The sequence below is a fragment of the Stylophora pistillata genome, chromosome 5, assembly GCF_964205215.1.
Source record: "Stylophora pistillata chromosome 5, jaStyPist1.2, whole genome shotgun sequence".
NCBI lineage: Eukaryota > Metazoa > Cnidaria > Anthozoa > Scleractinia > Pocilloporidae > Stylophora > Stylophora pistillata.
Genome location: NC_142523.1, coordinates 14733695 through 14751478, shown reverse-complemented (window position 1 = coordinate 14751478; position 17784 = coordinate 14733695). Strand labels below are relative to the sequence as shown.

The following is a 17784-nucleotide window of genomic DNA, read 5'->3' as shown; positions in this document are numbered from 1 at the left end:
CTTATTAATTGTGTGAAGCGATAGGGAGTTATATTTTACAAGGTAAGCATTAAGTTTTAAAAAAGTAATTCATGCGTTTAAACTGAGCTCCTCTGGACCTTGTGAAACACATCGTGCTAACTGAATACCTTGTGAAAATCCTGAGGGAAAGAGCCGTGATTTTCCGTGAACGTTTCCTTTTTATTACAACTTTCGGATAGGACAGAAGATCTTCATTTTCGCTTATATTCTGTAAGTAATATACTTTACAAACACAATTCTCACAATTAAGAAGCTGACAAACACAAGTAGCAAAGTAAGCTGGGTTGTACAAGATAAGCTAGCGTGTCAAGGAACAAAGGAACGTAGCGTGATCAAAACAAAAAATCTAGCATGTTATCGAAACAAAGCTCTACCGTGTTAGCCAGTATGAACAATAGCTACGAACACGCTTTCCAAAATCAATTGTTTTTATGCATGTACGCAAGCGTGTCATGCAATTAGCGAGCGAGCGTGTTATAACGTGCCGTGTGCGTGCGTTCACCTTATTCCCTGAAACCCTGCAGACGGCCATATTTTGTCTCCTTTCCGAAATGAATAAGAAAGATCTATTTTCCCGTCCGGCATTCCTACCCAACCAATATGTACATATTATTTTCAGTTCTTTTGAGGAGCTTTTAACTTTTAAGTACATGTTGAACAGGTTTCAACGTGACTTTGGCAGGCCATAGCACCAGCTTGAAATTTAGTCTTCTTTAACACTACAAACAAGGTGTTTTAGGTGGATCACGATTGCTTGATATCGGTTTGGTTACAGAATCAGGTGATTAAAAGAAATTTAGTGACTGAAATGCCTACATTAAACTGGAGAATTCATAACAAGACTAGTCAAAATCTTTTGGTTTTTCAGAGTTTACCTTATGGAAATAAAAACCAAGAAAAATTTGCCACAAAGAAAAAAACTGTTTGCCATAGCGATAGTAAACAAAATAACAGTTTCATCGAATTTATTGTGAAAGAATCATTTGTTTCAAATCGCATCTTAATTAACTCCACCTATTTTTTTTTCCTGCCAATTCCGAAAAAGTATGCGCACGCAGGTTCCTTGGAGACGCTTCTTAACCTTCCCGAAAAAAATAAAAACTATCTCCACTCTCCAGTTTAATCTTGAATTGTCGTTGTTATTTCTAAACTGCTTTGTTGTTGAATTTTACTCCATTTGTTTTGACAGCCACTTCCAAACTTTGAAATTATTTTGAATTTTTTGACCAATCGCAATTGGACACAAGTTCCCTTAAACATTGAAGACATCGAAAGAGCTGGTTTTCGAACAAAGCTTTCAGCTCTTATGAGTTGTTAGTCTGAATAAGTCGGTCATCCATTCACGAAGCTACTCTGTCTTCAGTGGGAGGTAAGACAGGAACCACTGTTTTGCAAAAAAAAGTTTTCAAAGCTCCTCATCCGCATTTAGACTCATTGCTTCATTTGTGACATATAAGACCATGATGGCAAAACAACTGTGTCGATGCTAAAAACCATTATATAAATTCGTGACTGAATTTATAAACAAGGGATTAAGCTTCGATTTTGGTAAAAGATAGTTAACAAGCTTTACCCCGTAATATGCTCCATGGATGAGGTCATGAAGTTAACGGAACAAATCGTCAAATTGAAAAAATAAGAAAAATAGTGAAAGAGAATGGAGTTTCACCAGAGCTGAACAAATTGAAGGAGAAATTACTCAAAATAAAATCTGAGTTCTTAGTTAGACGAGCCATCCACCGTGATTTATTTCATCATAAAGTTTTGCTGCTTGATTCACTGGTTCAAGCGCTGTAGCTTTCAAGATCTAAAATTTAGTTCTTCCATTAACGTACAATTAATTTCTTGGAAATTTTGTTGAGACAATTTGGTGCTCCATCAACGCGATACATGACCACACTTGAAAGCCAGTCAGTTAGCTAACGGGTTTTATTCCGAGCTTAACGTAAAGTAATTGAAATTTGAAGAAGAGGATATGAGTGAATAGCTTAACGCAATCATAATTTTATATATTGTGAGTTTGTACTAAAAGAGAACACCATCTCTTATTGTTAAGTCAAGGCGGGAGAACCGTGAAGTTCAGAATTGAAAATTCAAAACATCATTCGTTATTCCAGAAGATTTGAAAATAGGAAAATGATACACATGTACTGCGGTTTCATGAAAGCGATCCTCGCAGTAATAAACCCTACCGTTATGTGTTAGTGGAAATAGGCCCTCAAAAAAAATTCACTCGTAAATTATTCTGTTTACGGTTAGAACAACGAGGCGTTCATAATTAAATTTGTTTTTTCAAGAAAGGTTTGTGTTTTTCATAGTTGTTTAGGTGGATAAATTACCAGCATTAGCGAGTACCTCTTGTTTATATGCAAGTTTCTGGTCCAATAGATCAACAAAGCAATTGTCCTTATTGGAACCCTGCATTTTATAGACCTTATGCGAAGAAAAACTTTATTCATAAAATGAAACCACCCGCTAATCTGTTTATACTCTGAGCTGGTTCTAGTAAAAAGGAGAAAATATTTGCTGCTCGCCCGTTCGATTCTGAAATGACGGGTGTTATTTCAGAAAAAGGCGTACACCATTCGTTTCAATAACCATTATGAACTAGACACTGTAGGATACTGATAGCCATTGGGCTAACTGACCGCCGGCCAGTTAGCCCAATGGATAGTGCGCTGGACTGTTGTGCGGGAGGTCGAGGGTTCGAGCCCCGGCCGGACCAACACTCAAGGTCTTAAAATAATTGAGAAGAATTTGCTACCTTTCTATAACATCGAGAAATGGTTAGATATTCTAGTCTACTCGGATAAGGACGAGTAAACGGAGGTACCGTCTCCTGCAGGGTTGGGATAGGATGTTAATTTCCAACACACGAGATTACTGTGTGGTGGATGTCCTCCCCTGGGGTGGGATGGGTGGGAAGATAGCAGGTCCACATCAGCAAATAGCTTCCATAATTCAACCTGCTCAAACAAATAAAGGAGACGAGACGAGACTTTCAATTATGAGTTTTTTACGCGATTCTTTCATTCTCTTGTATTAGCCTTCACCAACGATGAGAAGAGGATATTTAATATTTACTCTCTGGGTGATTGCCTCCTACCTTTCAGGTAATAAGTCTCATATATCAAAGTAGACGTTGCTTTATTTTTTAACGGTCCTATATTGTTTGTAATTTGGTTATATCAACAAAGTTGAAATGGTAAATTGGCCACCGTAACAATTACAAAAGCTGACGTTTCGAGCGTTAGCCCTTCGTCGGAGCGAATAGAGGAATTGTGGGTTGTGTGTGCTTTTAAAGGCAGAAAATGGAGCTACGTTATTGGTGGGAACATGGAAACGAGAAAAACACGAATAAATTAGTGGAATGAAAAGCGTTCGTTGATCCCTGTGGGATTTAGACTGCCGGTTTGAAAGATGAGCTTTTGTTCAAGATTTTTACGGCTTTCCGTGCTACCTAAGTGTAAGGAAAGACCGCAGACTGCCATATGTTGCTTAGAATGATTAGGTAATACGTATGATGCACGATCCTCGCAGTAGATAGCGCTATTTAAGCAATAGCGAAAATCAGACCTGAAAAAAATCAGGCCTGTACGGGATTCGAACCACTGACCTCTGCGATACTAGTGCAGCGCTCTACCAATTGAGCTAACAAGCCAACTGGGAGCAGGCCGTTAAGTTGATTCGTAATAAACCCGTGAAAGTGAGAAATTAGATGCAATGAAAATATATGAGGTTCATATATTTTGAACTGCGGTATAACCACTGACCTCTGCGATACTAGTGTAGCGCTCTACCAATTGAGCTAACAAGCCAACTGGGAGCAGGCCGTTAAGTTGATTCGCAATAAACCCGTGAAAGTGATGCACTAGTATCGCAGAGGTCCGTGGTTTGAATCCCGTACAGGCCTGATCTTTTTCAGGTCTGATTTTCGCTATTGCTTAAATAGCGCTATCTACTGCGAGGATCGTGCATCATACGTATTTATAACATAACCAAAGTAAAGCGCGCGCTCTGATTGGTCAATTTAGCGTCCTCCATTTGCCCATGGGTGTACGCTGCTGACGTGAGCAAATGCAAAGACTATTTTTCCGCGCGCGCTTGTTTTTTTCTGGTCACGTAAGATTTGTTAAACAAAAGGGAACTCTTTAGCTACAATGTGTTAATGTTATGTTATAAAACAAATGGTAAACACCACAGCGTACACTATTGAGTTATGGATGCACTTGGGAGGTTTGCTAAGCACTCAAGAAGCTAGAGTCACTCTCGGCTATCGCCTCGAGCGACTCTTACGCTTCTTTCGTGCTTAGCAACCTCCCGCGTGCATCCATAACTCAATAGTGTACGCTGTGGTGTTTACCATTTGTTAATTAATACCCCAGTTCAAAATATATGAACTTCATATATTTTCATTGTATCTAATGATTAGGTAAATTAAAATGTCGGTCACCTAGTCTTCTACCTGTTTCGCCGATGTATATCTTTTTGCAATAAGTGCAAGTTATGCAATAGATTACATTGGCAGAGGTGCACGTGAAGTGATCGATGATCTTAATGGATCGTTTAGGTCCCGATATTTTATCAGTGTTACGAATAAAAGGACACGTTTTGCATCGTGCACGAGCGCATTTAAAATTGCCTGGTTGATCATTAGTCTGAAAAGAACTTCTGACCAAAAAATTGCCTATGTTTTTGTCGCGTTTGAATGAAATGAGCGGAGGCTGCGAAAAGATAGTGCTTGTCTCTGGATCGTTTTGAAGTAATTTAAAGTTTTTAAGAATGATGGATTTAAATGAGTGGTTGTGAGGGTGAAACGTGAGGGTGAATGGAATGCGGTCGGAATCTTCCTTATGCGACGTTTGTTGTGCTGAAAGTCGATGAATAAGTCGGGCGCGGTGGTAACCCGCTTGAACGACAGAAACAGGGTAACCACGTTTATCGAAAAACTGGCACATTGACTCTGATTTGTGGTGGAAATCAGAGTCATCACTACATAAACGACGAAGTCTTAGAAACTGAGAAAAAGGAATGGAATTCTTAACGTGAGATGGATGCGAAGACGAATATAACAAGTAATTATGCGAGTCTGTAGGTTTGTAATACACACTAGTGCATAAACCGTTACCTTCAATTGAGACTTTGATGTCTAAAAAGGATAAAGAATTGTCAGAAATTTCCCAGATATATTTCAGAGCCGGGTGAAAAGAATTGACTGCGGTTATGAATTGAGTGAGCTCCTCTCTGGTAGAGGAGGTAGCGCCGATACAGTCGTCGATGTAGCGACCGCAGAGTTCAGGTCTGGACCCGTTGTATTGGCTGAAAAATTGATGTTCGACAAAACCTACAAAAAGATTGGCATAGCTAGGTCCCATTTTGGTGCCCATGGCTACACCATTGGTTTCTTTGAAGAAGTTGTTTCCGAATGAAAAACAATTGAGTGTGAGCACTAGTTCGGCTAATCGTAGTAGTGTTTCAGATTTAGGTTCCTTATCAGTACGTTGATTAAAAAAATGTTTAAGGGCCAGAAGGCCTTCGCCATTAGGAATAACAGTGTAAAGAGACGTAATATCCATGGTGAAAAGAAGTTTGTTTTGGCCAAGGAAATTAAAGTCTCGAAAAATTTGAAGAGCGTGTTGGCTCTCTTTAATATATGATGGTAAAGTTTTGACGATGGGAGCCATAATTTTGTCTAGATAGCCGGAGATAAGTTCGGTAGGGCAACTGCAAGCCGAGACAATGGGCCGACCCGGGTTGTTAGGTTTGTGAATTTTAGGTAAAAAGTAAATACGAGAAGTTCTAGGAGTGGTTATGATGAGATTTTTTGCTGTGTCCGGCAATTCTTGTTTAGTTATGAGTTGGTTGATCGTATTCTTGACGGAGTTTTGATCGCTGGCAGTGAGGTCTTTGTCGACCTTTTGATAAAAAGAGGTGTCAGAAGGTTGCCGCAAAGCTTCTTTTTGGTAGAGGTCGGTGCGCCAAACAACAACTGAGCCGCCCTTATCGGCCGCTTTGATGACTATGTCTTTCCTTTTTCTAAGACGTTTTAGAGCCGACCACTCTTCAGAAGAGAGATTAGAAAATTTGGTAATACGTTTGAAATTGAGTTTAATTGATTTTATGCGGCATTTTTTGATAAAAAAATCTAATGATGTGAATTGGCCTTCTGGGGGAGTCCATTTAGACTTTCGAGTCTGAAATGTTTCGAAAGTGTCTTTGTTCGAGGTGTTAGAAACATCCTCTTTGTTGTGAAAAAAGGCTTTTAATTGAACGCGGCGAAGGAATTTTTCTAAGTGGAATGGCAGTCTAGACATTTTAATTTACCTAATCATTCTAAGCAACATATGGCAGTCTGCGGTCTTTCCTTACACTTAGGCAGCACGGAAAGCCGTAAAAATCTTGAACAAAAGCTCATCTTTCAAACCGGCAGTCTAAATCCCACAGGGATCAACGAACGCTTTTCATTCCACTAATTTATTCGTGTTTTTCTCGTTTCCATGTTCCCACCAATAACGTAGCTCCATTTTCTGCCTTTAAAAGCTCACACAACCCACAATTCCTCTATTCGCTCCGACGAAGGGCTAACGCTTGAAACGTCAGCTTTTGTAATCGTTACGGTCGCCAATTTACCATTTCAACTTTGTTGATATATCCAAATTATTTCGTTACTCCCACCGACGCAGCCCCAAACAGTTTCTTTCGAAACTATCAGGCTTTATTCATCTATATTTATTGTGCTTCGCAACGATTCAGACACTACTTTCTCTTTCCTTGAAAATTGCAGACGAGCGACAATTTTTTTAAGATAGTGATATCGATATACCTACGAGGAAAATGAAAGCAGTTTCAGTCAAACACTCTAGTACAACTGTAAGAAATGTACTCCAACAAGAGATCATAACAGTAGTCTCATGATTCCAGCCATGCAACTCAGTTTACTGAAAACGATCCGTACAGTTTCAGCTCTGACGAATTTACTTTTACTTAAGGTCAAAAGCTATATAATTCTGTAAGTTTCAAAAATAATTAATAACTTCTTGAATATGCCAGATTCGTATTCGTTTTCAACCTTTCATATCCAAGGCGGCTGCTACCAGAGGTTCTCCATACTCTAACATGAGATCTCACATTTTCTTTAACACTGAAATTTTTTTTGTGGTTATTTCCTTTTTTTGGAGGGGGGGTGGGGGGTTGTCAGTAACAGCTTGACTATCAGCCTATTTGAAATAATATCCTATTTCTATTTCAGCGGTGTCATCTCAAGGGCGACATGACTATTCGTGCAGTACCTATCAAGAAGGCCAAGCAGTCGAAGGCCCATGTGGGCAGCGATGCATTTGTATAAACGAGAGGCTGCGCTACTGTTGTCGACAAAGAAAAGATTTCCCTTCTATGACTCGGGAAGAAAGACTTCGCTATGTGAACACAGTTATTAAAGCTTCCACCCATAGAAGATACAGGAGACAATATAATCGCATTATCGCTATGCATTCGAGACTGTTTGATACAGGGATTCACGACAAACAACAATTTTTACCGTGGCACCGTTGGTAAGTCACAAGGCTCCCTTTCCCGTGAACTCAATCTGGCACATATTAATTATTATACAGGCACTAAGGTCATTCTTTGAGGTCAAATAACCAATACCTACCAGACTATAGCCTGGTTACTATAGCATATAGCGACTGGCAACGTATTCAAGCCTTCTGACTAGGATGCTATGCCCTTGCGAGGTTCTTCGACCGTATTTTATCAAGTTTCCATGAAAGTTCATGCCAATTGCCACCACCTATTTGTACCCCTGGCCCCGCTTGTTCGAAGGGTGGATAAAACATAACGCATAACGCTAGCCCCTGGATTAATCTCTATCCGGTGGATAACGTTATACATTTTGCTATCACTTACTTGCTGGTTAGCAATTTTTCCGTTAAATATAGCGTTATCCACCCTTTATACAACTGAACCCTGTTGGATAGTATGGTATGTTTTGTTAACAGCTATTCGCTGAGTAGAGATTTATCTGTTGGATGGCGTTATCCGCCCTTTGAACAAATGGGCCCTGAGTGAAAAGGGTCACTGTGACAGGCAGGTGTCTTGCTTAAGAACGCGACGCGAGGACACAGTCAGGACTGGAGCTAAGATCATCATCACAAATATCGTCCTTATCATCAGGCTTCAGTCTTCCAAATGCACTATGCTCAACCCTCCGTACTCCGTCGTTCATGCCCGGTAGAGTCCTCCTTCCTGAGGCCCTTATCCTCCTTCCACCTTGCATCCTCTATCCTCGTAACCTCCATCCTCCAACTTCCAACATTCATCTTTCACCAAACGCTATCCTCCTACCTTCATCCTTTATCATTCATTCCTTTAATCCACATTCTTCTTAATTTCATCCTCCATCGACCTTCCCATCTTCATAGCCCAAGCTCACTTAGATATCCTCTATTCTCCATTCTTCATCCTCCGTCCTTCTTTCTTTATCTCCCAGCCTTCATACTCAATCCGTCATCCTCAAACCTCCAATCTCATCCTCCAATCTCCATTTAACATCCTCCATCCTTTATCCTCTGTTATTTTCATCCGTTCTTCTTTCCGAGCATGCATCAACCGCCGTCCGTTCTTCTCTCTCAATTTGCAGCAATATTAGATTGTATTTTCTTTATCAGGTTTCTTCTTCGCTACGAAAATTTTCTACGCAAGGTAGATTGCCGAGTGACTCTTCCTTACTGGGACTGGAGTTTGTTCGCTAGTGGTGTTTGGCGGACAGGCATAGACGACATCTGGTCCAACAAGCCTTGGGGACTGGGAGGGAATGGTCAGAGGAAAAAATCTAGAAGAGCTGGATGCGTTAAATCCGGGCGTTTTGGTCAGCGTAAATGGCGTTTGACACCCTCGGCTAGAAGAGGATGCCTCCGAAGAAGGTTCTCAGGTACAGTTTACATGGCGACTGTAATCCCTTTGAATCCTGCCTTCTATCGCCGAGCACACGACTTCTAATCATCTAAGCCTCCAACCCAAAATCTAAACAAAATTTCAATCGTTTGTCCAAACCAAGGCTAAATGTAAATTAAAGGTGACCCTAAAAGCCACGTCTTACGTTTAGTCTCGAGTTGACAGTTTGCGACATTCTGTCGGTTTGAACTTCTCGCTCAAAGGTAAAGATAGGAATGGTATGTCTAAGACTCAATAACAGGTAGTTATTTTCTTTAACTCTCACCTGACAGGTCGAGCCCCAGATATAATTGCCCTTCATCTGACAAAAGCACACAGTCCCCGCGAGTTCACTGAGTTTGAGCTTGACGTGCGTGCCAATCTCCATGATGCCTTCCACTGCCGAATTGGAGGAACAATGTGCGCTCACAACTCTGCAAACGCGCCGGAGTTCTTCTTACATCATGCACACATCGATAAGATTTGGGCGGACTGGCAGGCAAAGAGCAATGATCACATGGAGGCGTACTTTACAACTGTTCCCAGACACGTGCAAATGGAGGGAAACGATTTCCACCCGAGCGATTACATAGATACATTTAACCTGCCACATCCTAATGTAGACAGATATGATGATTACATTTGTGTAATGTATCAAGATCCAGCTCATCCGCTTTACAAAGAGATTACTCGGCGCCTCGAGAAACTCAGTACACGTGAAGTCCGTAATATTCCTCGACAATACTTCCCACCAGCAACTACAAGACAGTTACGACGTCTTGGAGTGAAGAAGAAAGAAAGGAGACATGCGAGGAAGCTTCTTAAGAAGGAACTTGAACCCAAGAAAATAATCCGCAAGAGTCAGCTACGCAAAGAGTACGATAAGCTGCTGGGCTTTAACTTTGAGGCTATTCCTTTCCGATTCATATCCAGAGATTTGCCAGCGAGGAACACAAGTCTCACATATGATCGCTGGCTTGCTAGATCTCGAAACGCAGCTGAAATGTTCTCCGAAGATCTTGAATTCTCCAGGCGGGCCAACATTTCCAAAAGCTATATAACTAATTAAATACTGGAAACCCAAACCCTCCCTAGCCTTTAAAGCCCCCAGAGTGGTCATCCCTAAATTTGTCCTTTCAACATCAGCGCATTACAAGGAGGATTCTTGAAAAGTATAGGAAACGATCCCTAAAGAATATCAACTCTAAAATTGTTTCGGTATATTATGGAAACCATTGAGGGGAAGATATTTACTGAAAATTGGGAAGAGTTTGGAGGACTTTAACTGAAACTTATCAGTTATCAGAACTGCTCAGGATATAGATATGGCATTAGAGTTAATTGGGTGAACGAGAGTCACATGTGTTAACATTTAAATTTGATTCCGAGATGAAGCTATTAGAGTTATTTAGCAGGCATAAGCATTTTTTGTCCAGCATTATTCCAGTAACTATTTGGTACAGCACTCTAAGTTTCAGAACAATATTACAGTTGAATTATGACGAGTTGATGTCACGTAAATAAATAAGATTTATTGCTTTAAACTTGGGTTGTTTTTTTTTTACCGATGAGCAAAGCCTACCAAAACAGTATGCAGCAGTCCGATGGTTTGTTCATAACCATTTTTCTTGTTTTGGTTCTCCTTCTCTGATCGACCAAACAGAAGATACGAGGAGCATGATGCGTGGGCGTTAGTTACAGTCTCTTGAGCAGCGTGCGCTCTTCAAATCCCCCGCTATTCTTTTTCCCCCTGCGTGTGGGGTGATCAAAGTGAAAATCAATAGAAGCTCTGTAAGCAGATTGCCAAGTGGTTAAAATAGGAACAATCAGAATTAGAAAATTACCACGAAAACCTGAAAAACTTGTTTCATTTGGCTCACTCCCCGTTTCAACGGAAGTTTCTTGTTGACAGCAATCATCCTCATCGGCATTTACATGTACACCTGTAGCCACAGTTACTTCGATCTCGTGTACCAGATCGAGTTTTCTTGATTCGCGTCATGAAATAACGAGCGTAGCCTGGGAGACTAAACTACCTCGTGCTAAACCATTTGTTACCCCGGCCCAAGAATCTGATTGGTTTTGACTTCTCCCATCTGGCTGAATTTTGACTTTTAGGGAGATCAGAACCGGCCACTGAATGATAAGAATGCGTATTCTCATTACCTTTCAACTAGGTAACAAATTTTTATTTCGAAGAAAGGTTGCATGATGATCATCTCTCGCCTTCAAAACAGGTAGACATGTGCGTGTCGCTTCTAAGCCTTTCTTAAATCATTGGCGTCGGCACGTTTTTGACAGACTAGTGATAATTAGTACTGGTTTTCCGCAAGATTAAGTGACTACACACAAAGCCAAGCTGAAAAAAAAGCAACAATGAATAAAGATCAATTAAAGATATGAATCGGCGAACAAGTGCGGAACACACCAAGAAAAAGCTATGTAACACTTGCGAAAACATAAAAAAAAAATCGAACTCATATGAGCCTGAAGTCGTCATGTATGTCTTTTTGGATGTATTTCCATCTGAGCTTCGTATCATTAGCAAAACTCAAGATTTATCCTGTCTAACATTCTTATATCTAAGAATTTCTCCTTTAATACGAGGAAGCTACTGGATATAGAGTTTGAAGGAGTTTTTCAAGAGACGTTTTTTTGAGGGGGAGGGGGAAAGGAAGGAGCCTTAGTCGTTGGCAGCCTTTCAGTTTCCTGCATCATCAAATCAAAACATTGAAATCGTTGCTATTTCGCTAAAACGCTTTCATTTTGTGCATTTGTTTCATTTGAAACTTTGAGAAATCAAAGAGCTTCCTGAGTTGTTCAAAATCCACAAAGATACTGGCCTAGACAAGAGAAGTGCAAACATTTTGACATGAAAAACGTTCATGCTCGAAATTAATCGAAATTGCCTTCACTTTCAATTGTTCCATGAAGCACGTACTTGATCTTGTCTTCCACCAACAGCCAAGTAACTTCCGTGGTAAGGTTTAATTTTGAATAAAACAATTTTGCAAGTAGATTTTTGTCTCATGTTACTTTTAATGTTTCAGAAATAACAATGATTCTAAGGTACACGAATCTGATATCTAACATGGTTCAAAAATGAAATTGATATTTGCGAAGATGAATTCTTAACCATATCTTCACCAGCTTGATATGTAAGCCACCTAAGATGTTATCTGTCATGTACAATAAATCACAGTTGACAAGTTCCTGAGTTTTTTCACTTTAATTTTTGAGAGCAGCTTTCGCAGGGATCTCAGTTTATTGCGAGATTTGAAAGACTCGATAACCATTCGCTTTCCTTATCCACCTCCCATGCTGAGCCACGTCCCGTAATTTCCGCAAATTAATCGACATGAGGAAGATTTTGTATTTGCGGATAAAGTTATCAAAGCGGGGAATCTACCTGGGTATCATTCAAATAAATAGATAACGAGCAGAATGGACTGAAAGATAAAATCGTGTCCCGACCCGTTACAAGCGACTGAAATCTAGATGCAATATCGTTAGAATGAAGATACTATAAAAATGGTTTTGTTTAGACTGGCAAGCGGGATGTTTCGGTTCTTTCCAACGCAATTTATACCTAAAGGAAATTAAATTTTCAGTTTTTCAATGAACCGAGTTACAATTTCTGTTTTATTTGTGCAAAATGTGAGCTCCTGCCATGAATAAGCAATTATTTACTTAAAGAAGGCTTTTCATTGGCTACAAAATGTAATTCAGAGTTGGTCTGACACACGCTAGGCTAATGAAGTATATATTTCAAGAACACCAATTACATCAATTGTAAAATTAATTAAATAATTCATGTTCGGCGAGCTGAAAGACCTAGAAGGGAGAATAAATTATAAATTGTGTGTAACATGTACACTAATCTCTGCGGGCGAAGACGATAAAAGGCTAAACCGTTTTGGATCGTAATCTTCTTAACCAAATCAGAACTGCGAGAGATTGATTTCAAACAAGAGTCAGGCATTAAGAGAAGCAATTCGTGAGTATTTCATGTAAAGCATGTTTGGTACAATATGTAGCACGACTGATTAAATTCCCAGAGGCATATTCATTCGCTGGTACGATTTCCACATAGAAACGACCAAGGGTGGTCAGCAAGGAAAGGTGTGAATCGAGGCGGAAAAATTGTCATTTTGGCGGACGAAACAAAAGTTTAAGGCGGCTTTTTCCTTCTTCAAACAAGCCATTTGAATTCCTCTGTCAGCCATGATGAATGAATGAATGAAAAACTTTATTTAAGTGTCTATGTTTTTAGCAATAAGCTAATGGGGGACACTAAAAAATTTAAAAGTCACATACATTTACATATGTAGATGATAGTTATGATTTGTCAATGAACAACGAAACTTCAAAGTAAATCGTTTGTATCCAACTCAATACCTTGATAAATCCACCTTGCCATCTTTGAAATAACTCCATTTGAAAATTTAGGTCATAGTTAATAGAGGGGACCCCTCTATTAGCTATGTTTAGGTCGACTAAAATCTCTATCAGCGACTCCAATCCAAAGAGTGGAGTCTGATAGATAAATTTAGAGGTGATTACAGAAAGGACGTATTTTAAGGTAGTTTTGTCATCCTCAAAATCAAGTTACATTACAGTTCTTGTATAGCCTTAACTTTTAGTAAAATCTTACTTCTACGCAAGTAAAAGGAAAAATTAGTAGGCCTGGAAGGAATTTTCGTAGTAATTTGTGTACATATTTTTTGCTGCATGAAGTAGGTTCGAGGCCATAAACAATCGTAATGGCGTTTACTTTGTCTAATGCATTGGCTGTAGTTTACAGCGATATAGTTCCTGTTTGGCCAGCCATTCAGTAACACACCGCACGCACTTAAGTTGGTGATTATTTGTAAAAAATTCTTATGTTGAGTTTGTATTGTAGAAGATACACCGGCCATTTTGCTGTATTGAGTAAAAAAAGCAAGCGATAAAATTTTGCTCACAGCTATGGACATATTTGACCAATGATATATCGATGCGTGATATTTTATTGTATACTGAAGATTCATCGCGATTGAAGGTAAGTTGAAGACCATAATGGTTTATAATTCATTTTGATGATATTAAAGAAAGTGCTTTGTAGCGTGAAGTTTCATTTTTATTCCATTTTGATCATCTCATTCAGTCCCTGAGGTCAGAAAGAGATATTCGATCGATCATTTTAATTCATCACCATCTGTCAGTGCCTTGTATCCCGGGGAGGGGAGGGTACTCGATATATTCCTGGGTGGGGAGGTGCGGCGCGGCCCCTCATACCCTGACCCTGTTTAAGACAAAATATCGCTGATTTTCCTACCCTGTTCAAGACAGAATTCCGATTTTTGATACCCTGTTTAAGACATTTTATGTGCCTGGTATCAATGCCAAAATCAACGGAATTCAATATTAATTAAAATTAGAGCTTGTAAAAATTTTCCTGTTTATCTCCCAAGAAAAGATATCCTGTTTAAGTCAAAAATTGATAAATCGATACCCTGATTAAGACAAAAAATGATAAATTCGATACCCTGTTTAAGACAAAAATCTCGAAAAACATACCCTGGCTGGCCACAAGTCCCCATTAAGCTCTTATAAGGGAGGACCCCCTGGGCTTTGTATTTAACTACCATCCCGACGTTACTGGTTTTACCGTTCATTTTTCAGTAACAGTTGGAGCGTCTCAAACATTCTTCGCCAGTTGTGATGACTAAGTGTCAAATACAGTTGGGAGCTAAAGAAAGACGAATTTTAACTAAAGTAAAAATTAAATATTAACCTTGTGCGAAAAAAGAAAGGATGGTAAACAATTATACTTTCAGCGTGGGTAGGAAAAAGTTAGAGATTCCCGAGCTTCCTTTTCAAACTTCATACGTTTAAAAAAACGACTGTATAAAACATCTCTCGATACTTGCTTTTCAACAGGAGTACTTTTATGACGTCAATTTTTTTTTCTCTCATATAGATGAGTTTTTTTCTAAGAAACATTTGTCTGGTTATTCTTTCTTTCTTTGTTCTCCAGCAGGTGTTTTGTAAACAACTCAATCGATTCCCTTTTTTTTATGTTCCGCGATGGCTGACCATTCCACTTAGTCTTTGTGTATTATTCTGTCGGGCAACACTACAGACATATAACGATTTACAATTAAGTTATAAATTGAAATTATTCATTTCTACTAAGGCTTGAGCTTTTGACTAAGCTGGGTAGTGCCTGTTAGGAAAAATTGCGTTTTTCAGAGACAAAAAACTACAGATCGCTCGTAGCAACTTCAAGGCCATAGATTAATTTGATTTTATTGCGAATTCACATGGAAACAAGTCATGACCTCAATAAATATCGGTAAAAGTGTTTAACATATCACATAACTCTCGCACACACGATTCGTGATGTCACCTCAATGTCAGATATTCATTATTCAAGTCACGCGAACTTGATCATTGTGCGAACAATATCAGAAATAGAACTTAGCTCTGATCACTTTTTCAACAAAAGCTGGCGTGGGTTCATTTTTTTCCCTGTTAATGCATCGCCGTTGTTTATGTCACATTAAGCTGGTTGTTCGCCAGTCATTAACGAAAATTAATTACTAAATACCACCTCGAAAAAAAAAAAAAAACCCCCCCAAAAAAAAACAACAAAAAAGTGGCTATTTATCTTCCTTACAGAAATAAAACTGAAACCATCTAAGATGTAAAATTGATGCGGGTCGTCTGCCTTTCGTAAACAAAATTATTCATGAAGGTACATTTACGTTTTACGAAAAGGATGATATGAAATAAATTTAAACTCAAACTGTGAAAGTCGGCTAACAGGGAGGTATCCTGAAATTGATGCAAAGACGCTGCGTGATCCGGGGTAATTAACAGGTTTACAAATAGATCTAGCACTGTGAAAATATCATCTCGGAAAATGCTTTATCAAAAAAAAAAAAAAAAGAAAAAAAAACCGAGAAAAGAATAAAAAGACACCATTGCAAACTTTTGAATAGGGTTGGTTAACAGTATTTCAAAAATTGCATCGGAGGCAAAGCATGCGTTTATTATCGTACATCAGAAGTCTCTACACTTTTTTGTTTCTAAGCGGTTCTGACCGGAGGATTTGTGAATTTCGGCTCCAGGTGAAACTCGGATAAAATTCGATGAGAGCCGGCTTACTCATGGTCATATAACTTCAAAATACTGAGTTGTTTGTATCTTCGATGATTTTTTCATCAAAATTGTTGAAACCAATGTCTTGAAACCTTTCAACTAGTTCAGGGTGGAGAGCACTTTTTTTCCTTTTGTTTTTTCTTTTTTACACAAGTATAAAAGAAGTCTCTTTTCCTTTTTTTTTTTTTTTTTTTTGGACTCCTGGGGTTCAATTAAATTGAATTTCAATATCTTATTTTAATGAAAAATTCAAAAAATGAAAAACAAACCCTCAGAGTATTACATGGTGTTAGGGTGATCAATGTTTTGGCACGTACGTTCAAAATGATGAAGCCCACATCGCATCATTTTCTAGTAAGCATTTCAAATCAATCAAGCTAACTTTCACGCCATCGTCACACCGGCGGAAAAACATCTTTAAGTTCTTGAATATCGCTCGAAGCAATAAAAACCAGACAGTAACCGATGGAAAAATATATATTTGAGAAAACTGACTGAACGGTCAAGGAACTCTTTCCCACTATCAAAGAACTTGGAATAGAACACTTCAGATATGGCTAAATATTATAAGAAATCATGTAATAGACTCTTGCTGGAGACATTTGGGCATTTTACAGCCTGGGAAAAAGGATACAGTACGTCATATCTTATGATAGAGTCTTGCGACAAAAGTAAATTACCTCCAGGCGTGTCTACGATTAGAAGCCTGGTGAAACTTTCGATACGAAGGGATGTCTTTGGTATTACAAATGTAAGTCTAAGGGTTTCCTAACGATGAAGCAACCATTTACCTCCTTCTCATAGCCTGTTTTATCCCGATACTAATCAAAAGTTAAGTAAACAAGGTATTCCACTTTCCTTTGGCTATCATAACGACCTGTCAGTTTGAAATGACAAAGCTTTGTGCGATGTTTGATACGCTTTTATTTATTTATTTATTTATTTTTTTATTTTTTTTTATCAAATTCGCGCAGGAATACCGCTCATTACTCCTGACACCATGTGGAACTCTGAAGGTTATTTTTCATTTCAGACTATTTCAAGAGTTAGTTATTTGTTTTTTAGTTTTTTATTTATTTGGTGTTATAAAGCTCTTTTCAGGGAGCAACAATAAAACAATAAATGAGTGTATGTATCTTTAAGTAACCGATACAGACTAGGGCAAACGGAGACTGACTATCAGAAATGATGCCGTCACTTGACCTTGCTCGCTTAAGTTGGCGGCACTTTTAGAAACATAGGTAAAAAGCTTTTAAGATTATTACTAAGAGTTAAGATATAATTTCAACAAGTTACGTCATTCTTTATGTCTGTCTAATTTATACCGAAAAGGACTGATAGGTTAAGAAAGTGTAAAATTTTCATTAGGAGCTTGAATATCAGAAGTTTTCGCGGTACTGTACATTTTACAAATTACGTAATAGGCTGTTGTGCAAAGAGATCTCACCTTAACATATTTCTGCTCCGTAGTTATAACTCTTTTTTTTCTTTCGCCTTAGCTGATTGTTTCTTAAGATCCGTGACGACAGGAAAACCGCTTGCCATTATGGCGCCTATGCGAAAGACAGGCAGCATGCGAAATGCAAATTTTTAAACCTACGGAGTCGTAAGTTGAGGCACTTTACGGTAAACTTTTTATGAATGGTCCTTCCTCAAATTGGTTGAACTCGATTGATAGCCAATTAA

At 38.8% G+C, this 17784-nt stretch overlaps 1 protein-coding gene and 1 long non-coding RNA gene across 3 annotated transcripts; one reads left to right on the top strand and one right to left on the bottom strand.

The window, feature by feature from the left end:
• The first annotated feature begins 1272 nt into the window (after positions 1-1272).
• On the top strand, positions 1273-10496 carry LOC111339819 (putative tyrosinase-like protein tyr-1). Of its 2 annotated transcripts, XM_022946540.2 has the most exons (5): positions 1273-1390; positions 3068-3134; positions 7271-7571; positions 8688-8950; positions 9246-10496. In XM_022946540.2, the coding sequence occupies exons 2-5, from the start codon at positions 3080-3082 to the stop codon at positions 10019-10021; spliced, it is 1395 nt and encodes a 464-aa protein (XP_022802275.2). In that variant the 5' UTR covers positions 1273-1390; positions 3068-3079; the 3' UTR covers positions 10022-10496. The 2 variants fall into 2 exon arrangements, with proteins under 2 accessions (XP_022802275.2, XP_088617074.1); XM_088760948.1 differs by lacking the exon at positions 1273-1390 and having other exon boundaries at positions 2913-3134.
• LOC148730438 (uncharacterized) lies at positions 10465-17667 on the bottom strand. Its single transcript, XR_016001581.1, has 2 exons — positions 17546-17667; positions 10465-11311 (listed from the first exon to the last, which is right to left on the bottom strand). It is a non-coding gene; the product is annotated as an uncharacterized LOC148730438 (long non-coding RNA).
• Between the last annotated feature and the right edge of the window lie 117 nt (positions 17668-17784).

What these genes read in the sequence shown, in the direction of transcription:
- LOC111339819 (XM_022946540.2), top strand. Translation starts at nt 3,080, where the DNA reads ATGAGAAGAGGATATTTAATATTTACTCTCTGGGTGATTGCCTCCTAC. An exon ending in GATTGCCTCCTACCTTTCAG is followed by an intron (nt 3,135 to 7,270) that starts GTAATAAGTCTC and finishes TTTCTATTTCAG; the next exon opens with CGGTGTCATCTCAAGGGCGA. An exon ending in TTTTTACCGTGGCACCGTTG is followed by an intron (nt 7,572 to 8,687) that starts GTAAGTCACAAG and finishes TTTCTTTATCAG; the next exon opens with GTTTCTTCTTCGCTACGAAA.